At 35.7% G+C, this 17,667-nt stretch overlaps 1 protein-coding gene across 2 annotated transcripts in view; it reads left to right on the top strand.

Annotated features, from left to right (window-relative positions):
• The window catches only part of NKAIN3 (sodium/potassium transporting ATPase interacting 3), a 600,276-nt gene that overhangs the window by 309,024 nt on the left and 273,585 nt on the right, over window positions 1-17,667 (top strand). For both annotated transcript variants that reach the window (XM_044780225.2, XM_070481183.1), the window contains exons 2-3: window positions 2,317-2,454; window positions 11,378-11,458. In XM_044780225.2, coding sequence (XP_044636160.1) covers window positions 2,317-2,454; window positions 11,378-11,458 — 219 coding nt within the window. The remainder of the gene's footprint in view (window positions 1-2,316; window positions 2,455-11,377; window positions 11,459-17,667) is intronic.

Here is a 17,667-nt window from a genome sequence, read left to right as displayed (position 1 = left end):
CTGTGTTATAAATATAATGGCCAATGTCAAGTTTTGAACTTGAGATCACAGACCATGGAGTTGGAAAGAGATGCACCCGATCCGCGCTCCCAGGTCTCTGCCAGCAGCTTCAGCACACCGTTGATGAGAACCATTCCGACAGAGATATTTCTAAAAAATATTCATACTTTTTCTGAGTTAACAAAGCAACCTGGGCATCATTTAATTTTATTGAGTGGCTCTGGGTCATTATTATTAATGTCAAGCTCTAAGGCAAAAAGTGGTGTCTCTACAGATTATAACATTTAGAGAGAAGATATTTGCCTGTAAACTAAATGACTAAATAGTTTAACATGGAAATTAGATGAGCTAATTAAGTAAAAAATTCAACGGTATTTTGTTTATTTTTGAGGGGCTCGTTGTTATCGTTAGTTAACTTTTTAAATGACAGTACTAGAATCTAGTTTTCATGGTTTGTGTAGTTGTTATCTCTGACTGTCACCTGATCCTTGATATGATCTCGTTCCTGTCTTTTTTTAAGGCCTTTTATTTATGCTCTTATTTCAAACCACTGTAAATGTATTTATTAGTAAGTTATCAGAGAATAAATATTAGTAAATAGTGTCTTCAATAACGCATGCAGATTTTCCAATAAGTAATGTTAGTTTGCTTCTCTTTCATTAAGTGTGTTTTCTTTAACATCATAAAAGAGAATGCTATCCATGCATCTTCTGGCAGAAAAGAAAAATAGGTTTTCCTCTGTTTGAAAAGTTCACTTTAAAGGTTTTTGTGATGCGCGACAGCTTTAAAATAGGGTTGCTTTTTAGAATGAATTGCCTGCAGCTGCTCTTAGAGTTTCTTTTTTTTCTGAGCACATCCATCCTACTTGGACATAAAAAAGCCTGCATATTTAAACATCACTGATGGGCCAATAAATAAAATGCTGCATTTTTAGGGGAAGGTTCCTGAGAACTAATGAGTCGCAAGCAGAGAGGGAGGATGGAAGCGTGGTTCTACTGCATGCCTTGCTCCAATTACTTTGTGTTTTAGCCATCTCTGTGCATCTCCCCACTTGTGAAGGCAGGGGATGGTGACAAATCACTTGATGATCGGAAATACCCATGAAATGTGGTTCTGGTGTGGTTGTCTTTAAGCATTTGCTCCTTTCTCTTCTCCTCCACAGCTTGCTGAAGGTGAATCTTAACCAAGGTAAATTTGGATGGAGGACATTTCTTTATGGCTAAGGAAATTAAAGCTATTCAGGCATACACCTGCCACATAACTAGAAAAATATCTAGGGTACCATTTTCATTTCAAATCTGCAGTTTCTAGTGCCATCAGTATGGCTAATCACTGGATTGTTTTATTAGAATTACTATTTTATCAAAGTAAATCTAGAAAAATGCTTGAAATGTGTAAGATTAGTGTCCAAATACAGAAGGTGGAATTATAAAATTTATAGATATAAAATACAATAAATATCATTTGTGCATGATAATGGCATTCTTGGCATTCACTGGACTATATGAAATTCATCTGTTTCATCATAAATGCTTTAACTGTATATTTTAATACATTTTAGAATTGCTTAAAAATGTTGTATGTAATGCAGATATAATAAACCGTGACATGTCTAAAATTGTCATGGCCACATAATTTTTATTTGAGTATTCAGAAAGGATTTTACCTAATCTAAGATGAATTTTCATGTAGGTATATGATCTCAATAAAATATGATTCAAAAGGACTATTAAACTCTAGCTTTACACTGGGGACTTGAGCCCAGAGTAAGTAAATAGGTAAGCTTCATTTTGAAAAAGTGGTAGTCATTATCATCAATGAAAGTCGAAAGAAAAAAAACACAAAGATTTGATAATTTATATTTCACACAGGCAGGTAGGGATGGGTAGGAGGATTTTTTTTCCCAAAATGATACTAGTTCTAGCATTGCAAGCCTGGAGTTATTGTTTCAAGAATATTATACTAAGCCAATCATTTTATTAAAACTAATGATAAATTAATATCATAAAATATGATATAAAATACCTGCCTGGAATTGTTAACATAGAAAATGACTTAAGGAGTATATCTCTAGCTCTCCAGATAGATTTAAAATGTACTTATACTTGAAGTCATAATACTGAAAGTTATCTTAGTGTATTTTCTGAGAGAGTTGCATAAAACAGTACACGAAATAGGTATCACTATTCTAGTGATGTGATGTCCATAGGTGTGATTGAAGTTGAATACGCAGACTTCTCTAGCTGTGAAATGAAGATTAAAATGGTGTGATTCTGCTTGGATTGGAGCTAATGGACTCTCCTTGCTTTGTTATAGCTCTCAGCGTTAGAGAGGCAGATCTTTGACTTCCTTGGCTTCCAGTGGGCGCCTATTCTTGGAAACTTTCTACATATAATAGTCGTCATATTGGGTTTGTTTGGAACCATTCAGTACAGACCTCGATATATCGTGGTGGTAAGTCTTATTTTGACCATGTCTCTTCATATAAACACTACAAAATTGCTAGGAGAAGATAAATAAAATGATTTAAGAGTTCCTTCTGATATATTGTGGTATTGCTGTTCTAGCCTTCATGCACTGAATTCTAAGACATGATTATCTGTAGAAAAGAAGGCTCAATGGATGTCGACAATGAGAGAAAAGCAATGTGACTGTTAAGTGTGACATGCATAGTGTCACTCAGTGCAACTGAATTCAAGTTTCACAAGGAAATTTAAAATGAGGTTTGGATAGAGTAGGGGGACTGATTGTGGTTTTGATGTTATGATGAGATGCAAATATGCATTAACTGCCATTTCTATGACATATGTCACTAACCCTAAAAAGCAAAGCTACCTAGCCATAACTGTTTACCTAACTGATAACAATACTATAATTTAATATTAATTGATTTAAGACATTACAAATGCATGTGCTGAAGGTTGTTTAGTACTCATCCTTAATGTATTTCATACTGTATATCATTGAACATTTCTCCATTTTGTTAAAATAAATTTGAAACATAAATCCATACATTGACTGTGCCAAGCATGATCAGCAGACCCTCCACTGTAGGATAATTTAATGAGGTATATGCTGTACTCCACAATCCAATGGAGGTTGCTCACAGTAATTAGTAATTACTTAGTTCACAGTAATTAGTAATTAGTTCACAGTAATTAGTTTTCTTTTCTATAAAAAGAAGGCAATATTTTAGGCTACATGTACTATAAGAAGGTTGTGAGAAATAACAGGGATATATAAGTAATTGGAAATAGGAGTAACATACTCTAAAATGCTCATTGAGCCTGAATAAATATATACTGTTCAGTAGGATTAGTGAATATTTTCTTGCAATGCAATGACTGCCTCACTAGAAGAAAACCGTAGACTTGAAAATGTCATCTTTCCATTTTGATTTAATCCAATCACACCTATGAAAAAGAATCAATGTAGAATTTTTTTTCTGGAAATGCCTCAATTCTCTATTTTGAATCTCAAAATTGGCTTTTTGGTGTCTTTCACCATATCACAGTGGTGAGGGGAACTGGCCCACAGCACAGACTGCACTGAAAATGGCTGCCCCGGGGCGCAGGAGCATTTGCTGTCTCTCAGTAAACAATCCCTGGGTTGGCTTTTCTCCTCTGTTAGACAGCCTCTGCTAAGCCACTGTATAATCTACTAGAAAGAGGTTTTCATGGAGTTGAACTTGCAGCGTAAGATGCTTTAATATGCATAATATCAAACTATTGCTGTATTCTGTGCTCAATTTGTTGCTATGAACACAGAGCACCTTTACTCACTGTGGAATTTTGATATTACGATGTTGGTGTTCTACTGAAGCACCAAATGCCAGATAGCTATGAAACCAATGGCTTCTGTGGGATGAGGCTGTTGGTGTACGTTAGTGACATTCTCTAATCCTATTGCTTTTACCCTCTAAATATTAGCTCTACATGCTCTTCACAAAACGACTGCCTTGGTTGAAGTTTCTGCTGTCAATATCCCATATATGAACAGTTTGCTTGCTTTCGGCCTTCCTCCCTTCCAGTGTGCCCTTTGTTCTTTTCCTAAATCGCTGGCTGAAAACCCTTCACTAACTCTTAGCAGGATAAAATCTAATATTTTTGGCTGACCCACCTGACCAAACTCAGTTCTCACAATCCTTCCTTGCTTCCTATCTTCTGCGCTCCCTTTCTTCCTTCTTCCTTTCTTTCTTTCTTAACTTCCTTCCTTCCAGTTTTCATTTGCTTATTCATTCAAACCCTATTTATTGGGTTTATACTATGTACCTGGCATTGTGTTAGGTGTGGGGCACATTGGGAAGCAAACACAGACGCAAATTCTCTGCCCTCCTGGGTACTTACCTTACAGTTAAGTGAGGGGAAATGTGCCTTTATCAAATAATCATCCAGATAAACGTGAAGTTGCAACTGTGACAAGTGTGACAAAGGAGCACATTGTGCCATGAAGTATATAATGGGGACATTCATCTGACCCTGCAGGAGTGGTTGCAAAGCTGAGATCTGTGGAGTGAGTGTGAGTTCACTAGGGAAGAAGGGACCGAATGGGGTTCTGGGCAGGAAGCCCTGTGGTGCACACAGGAAGGATGTTAATAGCACTAGTTCCCATTCACTTATTAAGCATTTACTGAGGACCTACTATACTGTGCTAGGTCTGGGGAAATGGAAAAGAATGTATATTCTGCGTTCCTGCTCTCCAGGAACTCATTATACAAGGAGTGAGGAGGACTTTCTGCAGGTGATGAATGACAGTGAAAGGGGAATGGGAAGAGCACTGGGGAGGAGTCTGGGGACAGCAGGAACCAACTTTAGAGAAAGGAAAGAGCAGAGTTTGTGCATTTCAGTGTCATGTACCCTCTACTCTCACCTGCTTCTGCAGCCTCTCGCTCTTGTAGCCCTGCTGGTGTTTGTGCCCTAGTTCTAGCATCATTTTCTCAGTCCCTCATGCACACCTCCTTCCATGCACTTTAACAGTTAACCGCTCCCTGCTCCTTTGCCTCTGTGTCTTGAGCATGTTTTATAACTTGTTCACATTTACATCTTCCCTACTAGGCAAAGAGTTCTTTGAGAGCATGGAATGTAATGGGTGCTCAATAAATACTTATTCACTGTTTTTTATCTAGTTTCATACCAGTTCAGAGTCCACTCATGATAGGACTTGTGTCACTTCTTTCTCTGGTATCATCTTTTCCTTCACTTCCTTCTCTCCCTTCTCCCTCCTGTGTGTAGAAGGAGGCAGATTTAGGTCTTTCAGAGCCTTCAAAGAAAAACATCTACAAGACAAACAATCCGTGTTTTCGCATGTCTTAATTTTGTCTTTTAATGCATATGCCAACCAAAACTCTATTGTTTTATTTGCTATCTTTTTCAAGACCTTCTTTCAGGAAGGGGAAAAGGAAAAAAAAAAAAATAATGAATTGTCAGGAAAGCTCTCCATGCCAAACATGTCATTTGGTTTAATCTTCACAAATATCCTATGGGTATGTATTAGCATCCTTAACTTGGCAGACAAGGAAAGGTTTAGGGAAAGGTTAAATGACTTTCCCAAGGACCCCAGATAGGAAGAGGCAGGACTGGATGTGTATCCACCTCACCTTTGTTATTGTTAGGTTTATGAAGTTGCTTTATCATGATCTGTGCTTTGCTTCCACCACCAGGTTCCAGATGACATGGTGCCATTGTCAGTATAAGTTTTCATATTGGAAATGATCCTTCGCTACCTCCTCAGTTGGTCATAGAATATCAGTATCTGTGTAGAATTCCAGATTACCTCTTCTTCTAACATGGGTATAAATTGTCTGTTTGGGAGAAATGCCTAAATAAGACTGAGAATGAATATGACATAGGTCGCATTGATCAAAGTCTGCCTCAAAGGCATCAACTTTTCAATGGCAGTGAGAGAAGACCTGGATGGGAAATCCATATGGACTTTTCTCTGATCAGGGAAAGAGCTCTTTGACTGCAGATTTTCTCTCATACTCGCCAGTGGTGTTCTTAGTATTGGCCTCTTTTATTGGCTGAAACAGTCACCAGTAAGGCCAATTAAATTTAATCCATTTCAAAGTAACAGACGTTTTGGAGCACCAAAGCACAAATTGTAATCCAGTCCCATTTCTGACAGTAAACAGGGTTTATCACAGTTGAATTTAAAGAATTAATCACCTTAATGAAAATGGTTAAGGTAAAGGACCATGCAGGACAAGCTCTCCAATGCCTATAGGCAAACTTGGAACTCCTTAGGGTGGAAGTCAGAGCTTATGAAAACTGCTTCTTACTTAGCTGTCCTGTAGTCTTGCCTTTCCTGCTCTCCTCTAGCCTATCAGCCATGCTGAATGATTTGTGTTTCCTAAAGGCCATGTGCTGTCACATCCTGCCTCCTCAGTTTTCACACATTCCCCTATTTGCCTTACCCACTTGGAAAACTCTTAATAATCCTTCAACAGAATGGTCCCCTTTGAGAGCCTTCCCTGACCTCCCCACTCCAGGATAAGTGCCTCTCTCTCTCTGCTCCTGTAGATGCTGCTGAGTCTTTTATTCTACCTCTCTACACGGTTGCCCTCCTTGCTTCCAGGCCCATCTCACCTCATTCAACAGTGTTCTCCTGGTAGGCAGACCATGCCTATCTGTTGCTGTATTCTAGGTCTATCCCAGTATGCATGGGCCTTTAAAGAAGCTTAATACTTGATTGAACAAGTAATAAATGAATTAAAGGTTATTGGATGAAGGGATTTTACTTTACCGGATGGACTAGGCAGTGATTTCTTATCTCAGAACATGTCAACAATAGCTCAGCAAGAGAAACTGGCCTTCCTGCCTTGCTTATCTCAATCTGAACTCGGGGATTTACATGATAAAATAGCGTGTGCTGCTCTGCCTGCACCTACCGCTAGCCGACTTCCTCCTCAACTTATTTTTTTCTAAGAAATATAATGTCTTGGGCTCCTTCCACTGTAATTGAGGAGGTATCGCTGCAAAGACTATTAGAAAAGTTCACCCAAATCACAAAATGAAAGAGCAATAATTCCCCTTGGGATGCCATCACTCCTGATAAAGTACCATTTACTATTTCTGTATGGTTAGAATGCAAAAGCAACATTATCATATGGGACTCTTTTACTGATTAAAATTTATTTTAGCTAAAGTACAAGATGGGATATGTACATTAGGGCATACGTAGTTTAGTCATAGAGTTTGAATGAACCTTTTGTGTTTCTTTGCCTGTAGACAAAATGAAGCAGAGTGTGGGCCGTGAAATCATATTTAGCAGTCATAAAGTACTGTTCTAGAATCAGCTATTTACTCTTGTCTGTTTACTCCTGCATCAAATATTTAAAAATCTTACTTGTGAATTCCAAAATGAGATTCTGCCCTAGAATTATTTAAATCTTTATTATCTTATGGCTAATAAATTAATTTAATCAAGCAGTTTTAAATCGATTTAATGCAGAAGTATTAGCTAATTTAGCATTTTTTGAATAGAGATTAATTTTGGAATTAAAATTAACTCAAAAGCACCTGTAAAAATTTTTTTAAAAGCCAAGTAAATTTTCCAGGTCTACAATTTTATTATTTGGACTTTTATGCAAATACTCATGTGCAAAGAACCACAACTTGCTTTCATTTGAATTGTCATACACGAAAATTTCCCTACTATGTCGTCATAAATCTCCTTCCTGAGCCACTTCTCAACGTGACAGTTAAGAGTGTCAGGGTTCCAGTTAGCTGGTCCCAGATTTAAATCCCCCTCCACCAAATATTGGCTGTGAAGACTCGGGACGTTTATTTACTTTCTTCGTACCACAGTGACTTCGTTTGTAAAAACCTGACTCATAGATTGCTTTTAAGAATTATATTATCTAATGTATGTGACTGACTTAGCATAACTTAACACAGAATAACTGCTTGATAAATGATGGAGCTGTTTAATGGCTTTTTTTTTTCACTTTCACTCTGCTTTCCTTGCTATTAAAACGAAGGGATGGTACATTGCTCTTAAAGTTACTCTGGACATGAATACTAACCTGCAGAAAATATTGGAACAAGGAGTGGGCAAGGAACCTAAGTATTTTTATAAATCTAACATATCGTGCATAATATTGTATCCAATTGATACACATGTGAATGAATGAATAAGTAAGTGGCCTTTCTGGTAATTGGAAAACAAGCTCAGAAAGTAAAAATAATTCATGTTATAGACTAATTGCTCTATGAGAAAGAAATAGACTGGAAGACTTCTAAAGTTCATTTCAATTAAAAAATGCTAAAATATCCTCGTAAAACTAGGAAGCATTCAGGAAGCCACATAGAACACATGAATTTTTTTTTCATCTTTATAGGCATTGTCTATGTAAATTAAGATTTAAAATATGTGTACTGGATATAAGCAAAGTAGGATAAATAAATAGGTAGATAGATAGATAGACAGATAGATAATTATACAACGTGATTTTTTTACATTAGGAAGTGAAGTCTTTTATGTTGCAGATATATCTATGTGACTACATGAATGTGTAGGTATGCTCCATAATAATCAAAGGGAGGTTGTTAAAAATGGAGTGAATCTCTTTGTTTATTCTAATTTAAACTGAATTATAATTAAAATAACCCAAGTCAAAAAGAAGACAAGGAGGATAGCCAGTCTCTTATACCATATGTTGTTCTAACACTTCCTGCCTAGGTAAATTCCTATGGATGTATTGTGTGTATTGCTAGAAAATCCTTTTTTTTCATCTCTCTATGCAGACTTGTGTCTCAGGTGCATATTAAGGCATATAGTTTACATCTCATAACAATCCAAAATTCAATCATACAAATATTCTTTGTTCTCAACAAACCAGTGTATTAAAGAAATTTATGATATTGCTTAAAAAAAGAAAAACCCAATGTTTATATAATGCATGACACATCAATTGCAAACACAAAAGAAACCAGCATTCCAAAAACATTGCCAGTTATAGAATATATGTGAATGAAATAAACTTTTGGTAAACTGATAATTTGGTGAATTGGTCATTTGGTGAATTGTAAAATTTGGGGAAGTGTTGACTCACGAATTAATCTGTCGGTCCTTTTTCTAAGGTCTTTGAAGATAAAGCCTATCGTGTAACACTGAAGCACACCAGCTCTGCAGCCACGCTGTCAGATTTCTCATCCTAACTCTGACACTAACTAACTAGGTGATCCAGTGATTACCTCCCTGCCTTGGTTTTTGTGTGATGACTGAATACCTTAAAACCATGTAAAATGCTTAGCACAGTACCAGGAACATAGAAAGCAGCAGACTAATAACTCATGTTTTTGTTGAGAATTTAGGAGCTGACATTTGAAGTCTACTCAGCCTGGTAATTTTATCTTTGAAAGTTCAGAAGTGGCATCAGTGGTACAACTTGTGAGAGATCCTAATATACTTCAGTCACTAAGTTTGTGCTATGATTTTGAAATAGATTTGTTTTATTTTGCATTCGTTATAGCTATGAGTTGATTGATTCTTCTAACAGAATACTTACGGGTTTAGGTTTGCAGGCCTAATAATTAAGAATCATGGTTTTGCAATTAGTTCAGTTCATGTCCTTACTTTAGTCTTACTTTATTTTATGTGCTTTCCTTAACCTTCATCCGTGGCTTTTTTCTCATGACTTAGTGCTCTGCACTGCTCTCTCATTCTAATGTACTCATCATTAGATTAAGAATGAAAAATATCAGATACCAGATGCCATCTTTATTAGCAACAGCTTTAAAATTTGTTGTAGTTGTTGTGACTTCATCAGCTGGCAAAAAGTTTGCGTTGAGGATGTGGGTTAGCTATTTTCAATATTCATGGGAATATTTTGTGGTTCAGAAAAGTGTGTTTCAGTGCATTTGACACATTTTTAAAAACAGTCTAGTCCTCCCATACTAGAAGACCTGACTAACAGGAGATAGCAGCAACATAAACACTGTCTGCAAATACAAAAGCCTCAATCTATATTTTAACTTTTGTTAACGTTTTAACATATTTGCCAACTTCTCTAAATTTCCAGTGACTGTGGAGCCTTCCTCATTATTAAAATTGTATTATTTTTAAAAAACAAAAAGGAAAAGCCTCTTCTCCAAAAAGAAAAGATATATGATGTGACTTACATGTAACCAATTATAGGTCTACACAACTACATGAGATTATTTTGAAAGCCTTTAAAAAATCATAAGTGACAGAAAGACACAAAATGTAAATTAAATTTTACAAATAGTTAAAAGCTTCTGATAAGTTTTCTAATAGGAACATGGCTATTTTACACAATGTTTCAAATTCATAATTCCATGATTTTATGAGCATAGAATAAGCTAATAAAATGATTTTAATATTTATTTTAATTTATCAATAACATGTAACAATTATAATCACTGATAGCAACAATTTAATTAGTATGCCTATGTGAGAAACTAAGAATTCATAGATTTTTGTGGTTAAGTAAAATGACTGAGCAAGCCATTGTATTTCATTTGTTAATTGTGTTCCTATTGTAAGTATCATCCTTGGTCATCCAAGCTGTTCTATATATTGATTTTCTGGGCCTCAGTTTCTTCATCTGCGTGAGAAAATGACTGGATGAGTTGAGTCCTAAGACCCTCTCCACTGATGAGTCTTGATCTGAGGCTATTTTAATTCAGGCTGATTAATTCTCTCTAGGAAAGCATTTCCTAATACATAATACGCTAATAAAACCAATTAATCAGTAAGGCTAGCTTATTTAGAGTTTATTGGATGTGATTGAAAGGTATTTTCCCAGTATGGTACTCTGTTGTTCATTTACTTATTCTTAATCCTATTTATTAAATTTCATGCTTTTAAAAAAATATTCTTGTATGGTTATCTTAGGGGCACACTCTCCACTCTTTACTCTTTATAGAATAGTCCAACAGATGAAAGTTTGTTAATTTTACTGTAAATATCCATTTTCAAATGTGGTCCTCACACAGGGATATGGAAGTGCTGGGTTTTGACTAACATTCCTAAACATTTGACAATTTAAATTATAATTAAAGATAGATAGCCCACAGAAAATTTGCATAATTGCATTCCCTGGAAAAGCTAATGCTCAGAAAACAGAAATCAAGTCGTCACTTGGATTTGACTTTGACTTGTATCTGCAAGCCAGCACAGCACTTTAAAAATAACTCTAGCTTTATTGGCTTCTACTGAAAACAGTCGAAACTATTGGATTTTTAATTTCTGGAGATCTTAGGGGACCTCATAAGGAACACTTTCCTGGCGCTCCCCGTTTCTTCCCAGAAGACTTAGACTTATTGACATTTTTATTATTGATTTATTTAGTATACGTGCCTTCATCTCCATGTTTTTTTTCTCTTTCTTTCCCCTCTCCCCCCTTTCTCTTTAGTACACAGTATGGACTGCCCTCTGGGTCACCTGGAATGTGTTCATTATCTGCTTTTATTTGGAAGTAGGTGGGCTTTCTAAGGTAAGTTTATCATGCTTTTAAAGTGCACTTTAAAAAGTACTTCTGTATATATGTAATCTAAGTAACATTACAAATGGAATACTAATCAAAAATTAGTTTGGATACTATTCAGGAAAGAATGATCTTGGGAGTATGTTAATACAATGGAATTCCAAAACAAAAGCCTTATGGTTTAGTTTGTTAAGCTGTAGTGGAACTCAGCTTCCAGTGTATCCTCATGTCCAGTTTAAAAAGGTGTACAGTGACCACAGCCCCAAATGTTAAGTGAAAAATGGTTTTGAACATTCTTGTGTTTAAAGTGGGAACAGGAATTAATTAAGATGTTACTGTAACAAAGTTGAATAGCAAGTTGCTATTTTTGCTTGAATATTAATACTGAAAAAACTGACGAATGAAATCCTTATACATGTAAGTGGAGCATACGTTTACTAACGACTAAGTACATCAGACTGGTGATTCTTATCTTGAAATTCTGATCACACAGAAGAGAGTTGTCTTAATGCAACATGATACAAATGTTACTTCTGTCTGTTGAACTAATGTCAGCAAGGCACGTGATTTTCATTATGACTCCTGTAGAACCGTCTTTTGATTGCCACCAAAATGTAAGAGCATCTTGGATTAAGTTTCTAGTTGTGTTTTGTAAACATTGTTCTCATTAACCAGTGCAATTTTCACTTGAAGAAATCGTAGAGAAGAAGCTTAACAGTACAATTACAGAAAGAATAAGAAAGCAGTAATTATATTTTTAGATTTCTCATTATCAACTATATTTGTGCTAACTTACTCTATTGTTGCATGATAATCTCAGATTTTCTAAGTAACATAATGGTATTCTACATTTGTGGTTTATATTTAAGAAAATTTGCCTTGACCAGCACAGAGACTTTTAGAATTGTTAGGCTCCACTGAGGTCCATAAGGTAAGAAAGAATGTTTGATTCAGCCAAGCAGCAAAAATCCCTGAAGGATTTTCTCCAGAACCTCCAGAGGTGGTTACTCTTTGTTCTACACTATAATAAACTTTATAATTAGAACTTGTCATCATTTTCTCACATTGGAAAATGTATTCAGGAACCAGAAATGCCACTTCTAATACTGAGTTCCACACAAATGCGGTAACGCCTACCTTTAATATTTGTGCTATTAATCACATTCACCACTGATTTCTGAGACAGAACAAAGTACTTAAATCAGCGCCCAGTTATCTTCTGTAACATGCAGATTATAAAGTAATTTTCAGATGCAAATTTTATGAATAAAATAATTGTGAATATTAAGTGTAGCATTTTTCACCCCATAGTGTTCTGTATCTTGTGATTTGAATGGTCATTTTAAATCATATTTTCATTTCACTGGGTGGAAGTTATCTTTTATTCTCTTCCATAAAAATTGAATTTGAAATAAATTAGACCAGAGGAAATCTGTACTGTGGAATCAACATCATATTGTGTTGAAGGAAGGATGAATTTCAAATCATAAGTCTCATTCAAATCTCGTCTTTAGAACTTATTAACTATGGGCCCTTAGGCTAATCATTTAACCTGAATGTGTCTCTGTGAAATATAAAAACATGGTGAGCTTTGACAATAATAGTAGTAATCAGTGCTTGTTTGGCATCTATCATTGTTTTAAGCATATCATGTATGGTAATTTAGGTAAGCTTCAAAATAGCCCTGTGAAGTAATAAAAAAAAATAGTAATAGCAGTCATTTGTTCCACACAAGCCCAATTTCCCTCTACTGCCCAAGGTTACTTTTGTAACTGCTTTTTGTAACTGCTTTTCTAATATCACTATGCATGTCAAGGTTTGGGTTTTTTTTCTAATTTCTTTGGGTGCAAGTTTAAAAAAATGGATATCGTAGTCCCAGTTACTCATTTTATTACCCATTCAAATACCATTAAGCAGTCAACCAAGTATTCTAGATCATTAAAAGGATAGATGACTCCGAAAGGAGCATCCTAAAGATTTTCTGTTGGTCTCCTATTTACTGCCTCCAAGGCTGCTAACATCTCCCTGATTAGTCATACTTTAGCCTCATTTCCAATCTGTAGGAAATCTATTCTGAAAACTAGAGAGAGTTAAGGCTCCTGGAGAAACACAAGCACCTCTGACACCCTTCCAGGTTAGACTGCATTTCAGAAGAAATTCCTTGTCCGTATGTGCTGGTTTATGTACAGAACTCTCCATCTCCTTTAGTCCCTGACAGTATTTCTAGGAATTACCCACTTCGATAGATTAATACAAGCCTCCTATACCTTGATCTTTTGCCCCCAAAAATACAAAAATTCTGAAATAGTGAATCTTTCTCTAAAAACTGAATTCAAGTGAATTTCCATAACATCTCGCTGGATTTGGGTGCTATTCTAGCAATAGGCACCTACCTAACCATTCTTATTGACTAGTAGTGTACATTCTCACGGGCGTGAGCTATCATACATCTGGCCTATTATGGGGATTCTTGATCACAGCCTCCAGATTTCCTTTGGCTGTTATCTCATCTGCCAAGCAGCTCTGCATACACGTATCACTGTGGTCTTGAGGGTTCTGATTCTCCCCAGGCCTTGCAGAACTTGAAGGAAATGGATATACTGTTTTAAGGAATGAGTACATGTATGTTGAGGTTCGAGATGACTGTGGATAAGTAACCAGAAGTGTCTGCACTTATATAATCTACTGGAGCCTCAGTTTCCTTTTCTGCAAAATGAAGAAAACCACAAGAGTAACTTTATTGTTAGGTGAAAGAATTAAATGAGATAATGCATATAAAGGACTTAGAAAGGATCTTGGCATATTCTGAGGATTCAGTAAATAGTGGTTCTTATAATTGTCATTAACATCATCATCTTTATTGTATTACTGAAGAAATTAACAGACATCGTGATCCTCATCCTGAAAACCTTTTGGCGGTATATTTATTACTATGCAAGAACTGTAAAAGGGAAGAAATATAGGACTGAGTGACTTATTTAAAAAATATGTAACAATCCCTTGTGATAGGACCTCAGATCTGCATATTAACTTCACAGCTATAACACTATTAATTAAATTCTTTCTTTCAACAAGTAAATAGCTTTTTTGAAATACTTCTGCTGCTGGATTCTCCTGGTGTCCCTACTTCTCCCAGTGGGAGAACTTTATGCATCTTTAAAAGTCTCTAAGACTGTTTTTCATGCTGCACTTAAGAACACCAAGGGCACAATTAATAAGTTATTGCTGCTTCTTTGGAAGTTACAAGGCTTGAAATCATTTTTTCCTCCCTAGGAATACATTCAGAATGTAAATATGAAAACCCAACTCATTTGCTACATTTAAAGCTACTGAAAAATAAGTTATGTTGAGAACTCATGTTGTACTTTTTAAAACTTCCATAGAAATTAAGCTGATGTCTTATGGCATCTTTCTGATTACTCCAAATTGTAGAAACTGTAGGCTAATATTTCTTCTGATTGACTTTTCTTGAAAGATATGTGGAACTTATGCGTTAGTGATACAAGAGAATTTTCAGTGTGGCACATTTTCATAGAATTCAGAATGTGCATGATTCTGCATGAGCATAATTTAGACATAAAAAATAACTGTAAGGAAATTCCGTGAAGATTTATCTTGTATTAATTATGAGCTTTGATCATGGGCCTTCTAAAAATTTATAGGCAGGGCCAGAGGAGGGAGATAGACTAACCCTTAGCAATTCCTACTTTGCACAGGTGTTTTACATTGCCTTCACACAGAAGGAAAACCTACCTTTATTTTTTCTCTATATCATGTTTTAATGACTGCACTTTTTCCATTTGTGGGTATCTTGATTCCTAAAGAAAGTTAAGTCATTTCTCCCAATGGCAACAATATCACTTTCTTGTCCTCTTTTGACTTATCCTATCATCGTTCAGTCATGAAAGCCCTCTCCTCTTGTGAGATTCTTCAGTTGAATATTTCACCTAAGTAGCCAGACAGGCTCAATGAGATAATTGTTCTTTTTTCAAGGCTCCTTCTTATTATCTAGCCTGAATTTTTCCTCTGTACTTACTGGAAAATTTCTCTTTCTTAATCAAGATTCATTTTCCTTCAAGGTTGGATTCATCCACTAACTTTGGCTTACGGCAGGCACTTAAAACTTTTAGACAGTCAATCAAAGTTCTGTGTAGGAGCAACTGCATAGGAAACAGAAGTTCCATTCAGGTGCTTACAATCCACCCATTATTTTTAATAAATATTCTAAATATTTTTGTGTCTCAAAGAATTCTTTTTCTGATGTCAGTTTCAAACTAAATCAATGATGTATAGTATAATTCTATTTATTTAAATAAATACAACTTAATCTAGTGTGAGTATTAAACTTACATTTATCTTCTCCTTTTGATGATTTCTGCCTACCTGGACATTTTTCAAAAGGAATCTTGAAATGTGATGTTTACAGAGGGCTGAAGCTAGGGTACAAAATATCTTTATTCAAGAATAAGGTATCAATAGATGATACAGAAATAGCATTCTAGAAATCCAGGAAAACTATGCATGGTTTTGGAACTAGAAGAATGATACTCTGTTTATTATATCATGAAATAGATGACATGTCTATATTAATGAGACACTTTGGAAAAATGCATAAACAATTTCAGTTCACTAGAATAACAAAACATTTCAGGTTCTCAACTAACATATTTGTGCATACGTATCCTGCTGTCCTGAAGGAATTTTTTTTTTCTTTCTTTCTTTTGTTTTTTGGTTTTTTTGGTGAGAAAGACTGGCCCTGAGCTAACATCTGTTGCCAATCTTCCTCTTTTTGCTTGAGGAAGATTGTCCCTGAACTAACATCTATACCAATCTTCCTCCATTTTGTATGTGAGATCCCATCCCACCACAGCATGGCTTAATGAGCAGTATGTGGGTTTGCCCTCAGGATCTGAACCCACAAACCCTGGGCGGTTGAAGTGGAGTATGTGAATTTAACCACTATGCCGCCAGGCCAGCACTTGAAAGAATGTTTTTGTCTGTAATATTGACTGTGGAGGATGGAGGTGGTGGTGGATATCTATCCAGCTATTAAGGATTTATAAAGGAAGAAGCGTCACAATCTGCTTCCAGGAATTAAATCAAAAGGAAACCCAAAGACTTGAAAGTGTTTATCATTATATTCATTTCCTACACAATCCTTTTCCAAAATGACGCAATTATGTTCTTTAAAAAAAATAGCAACGCAGTGTAGATATAGTCATGCATTTCTTATTTCAAAGGCCTGAAACTATACCTTTTCCTTTGACATGGGTCTAAGTAGACATAACTTCCGAAAATAGCATCTTCAGTGTGTTTCTTTGTAAGATAATTGTTTCCCACTGTAGTTTCTTTCCCACAATAAAGAACACTATAAACAAGCTTAAACTTAGTATTATATTTTTCGTAAATTTCATCAAGTATAAATATTTTGAAAACCTTTGGTCTAAAAATCTAATTTGCCACTACGTTATAGTCCAATGACAAATAGAAACCACAATAAACCACTAAGTAATTGCTGCCACTGGGATTGTGTTAGGGGTTTGTAATCAGAAATTTGTATGATAATCTTATGGCCTTCTGTAGAAGTTCAAACAGTTTTTTCAAAAGAGCTGATGGATATATTATTCTATCAATAGTAGCTCTATTTATTGCTGTATAATTAGAGTCACTGCGTTGAACAAGGCCCATGTAAATGTAACTGAATAACTACACAGAAATGTGCTGTATCTGCTATTTGTATTTTATAGTTCATTCTTCTTCTACCGAAAATATGTCTGAGATCAATTTTTAAAGAAAGGTAAACATTTTACCTGTGTATCCAGTTTGTTGTCTCAACTCGTTGGATTACAAGTATGAAAAGATTTTATTTCATTGAATAATTCATCTCCCAGCTATTTTGTCTCATTGTCTTTCTTTACTACATTATGTACAGATTCTGTAACAACTTTGGTCATTAAAACTTAGTCTTGGGGCCAGCCCGGTGGCGCAGTGGTTAAATTCGCACGTTTCACTTCGGCAGCCCAGGGCTTGCCAGTTCGGATCCCGGGTGTGGACCTACGCACCACTTGTCAAGCCATGCTGTGGCAGGTGTCCCACATATAAAGTAGAGGAAGATAGGCACAGATGTTAGCTCAGGGACAGTCTTCCTCAGCAAAAAGAGGAGGATTGGTGGCAGATGTTAGCTCAGGGCTAATCTTCCATAAAAAAAAAAAATAGTC

Source organism: Equus asinus, chromosome 12 (genome assembly GCF_041296235.1).
Source record: "Equus asinus isolate D_3611 breed Donkey chromosome 12, EquAss-T2T_v2, whole genome shotgun sequence".
Lineage (NCBI taxonomy): Eukaryota > Metazoa > Chordata > Mammalia > Perissodactyla > Equidae > Equus > Equus asinus.
This window is presented reverse-complemented; position numbering and strand designations above follow the sequence as displayed.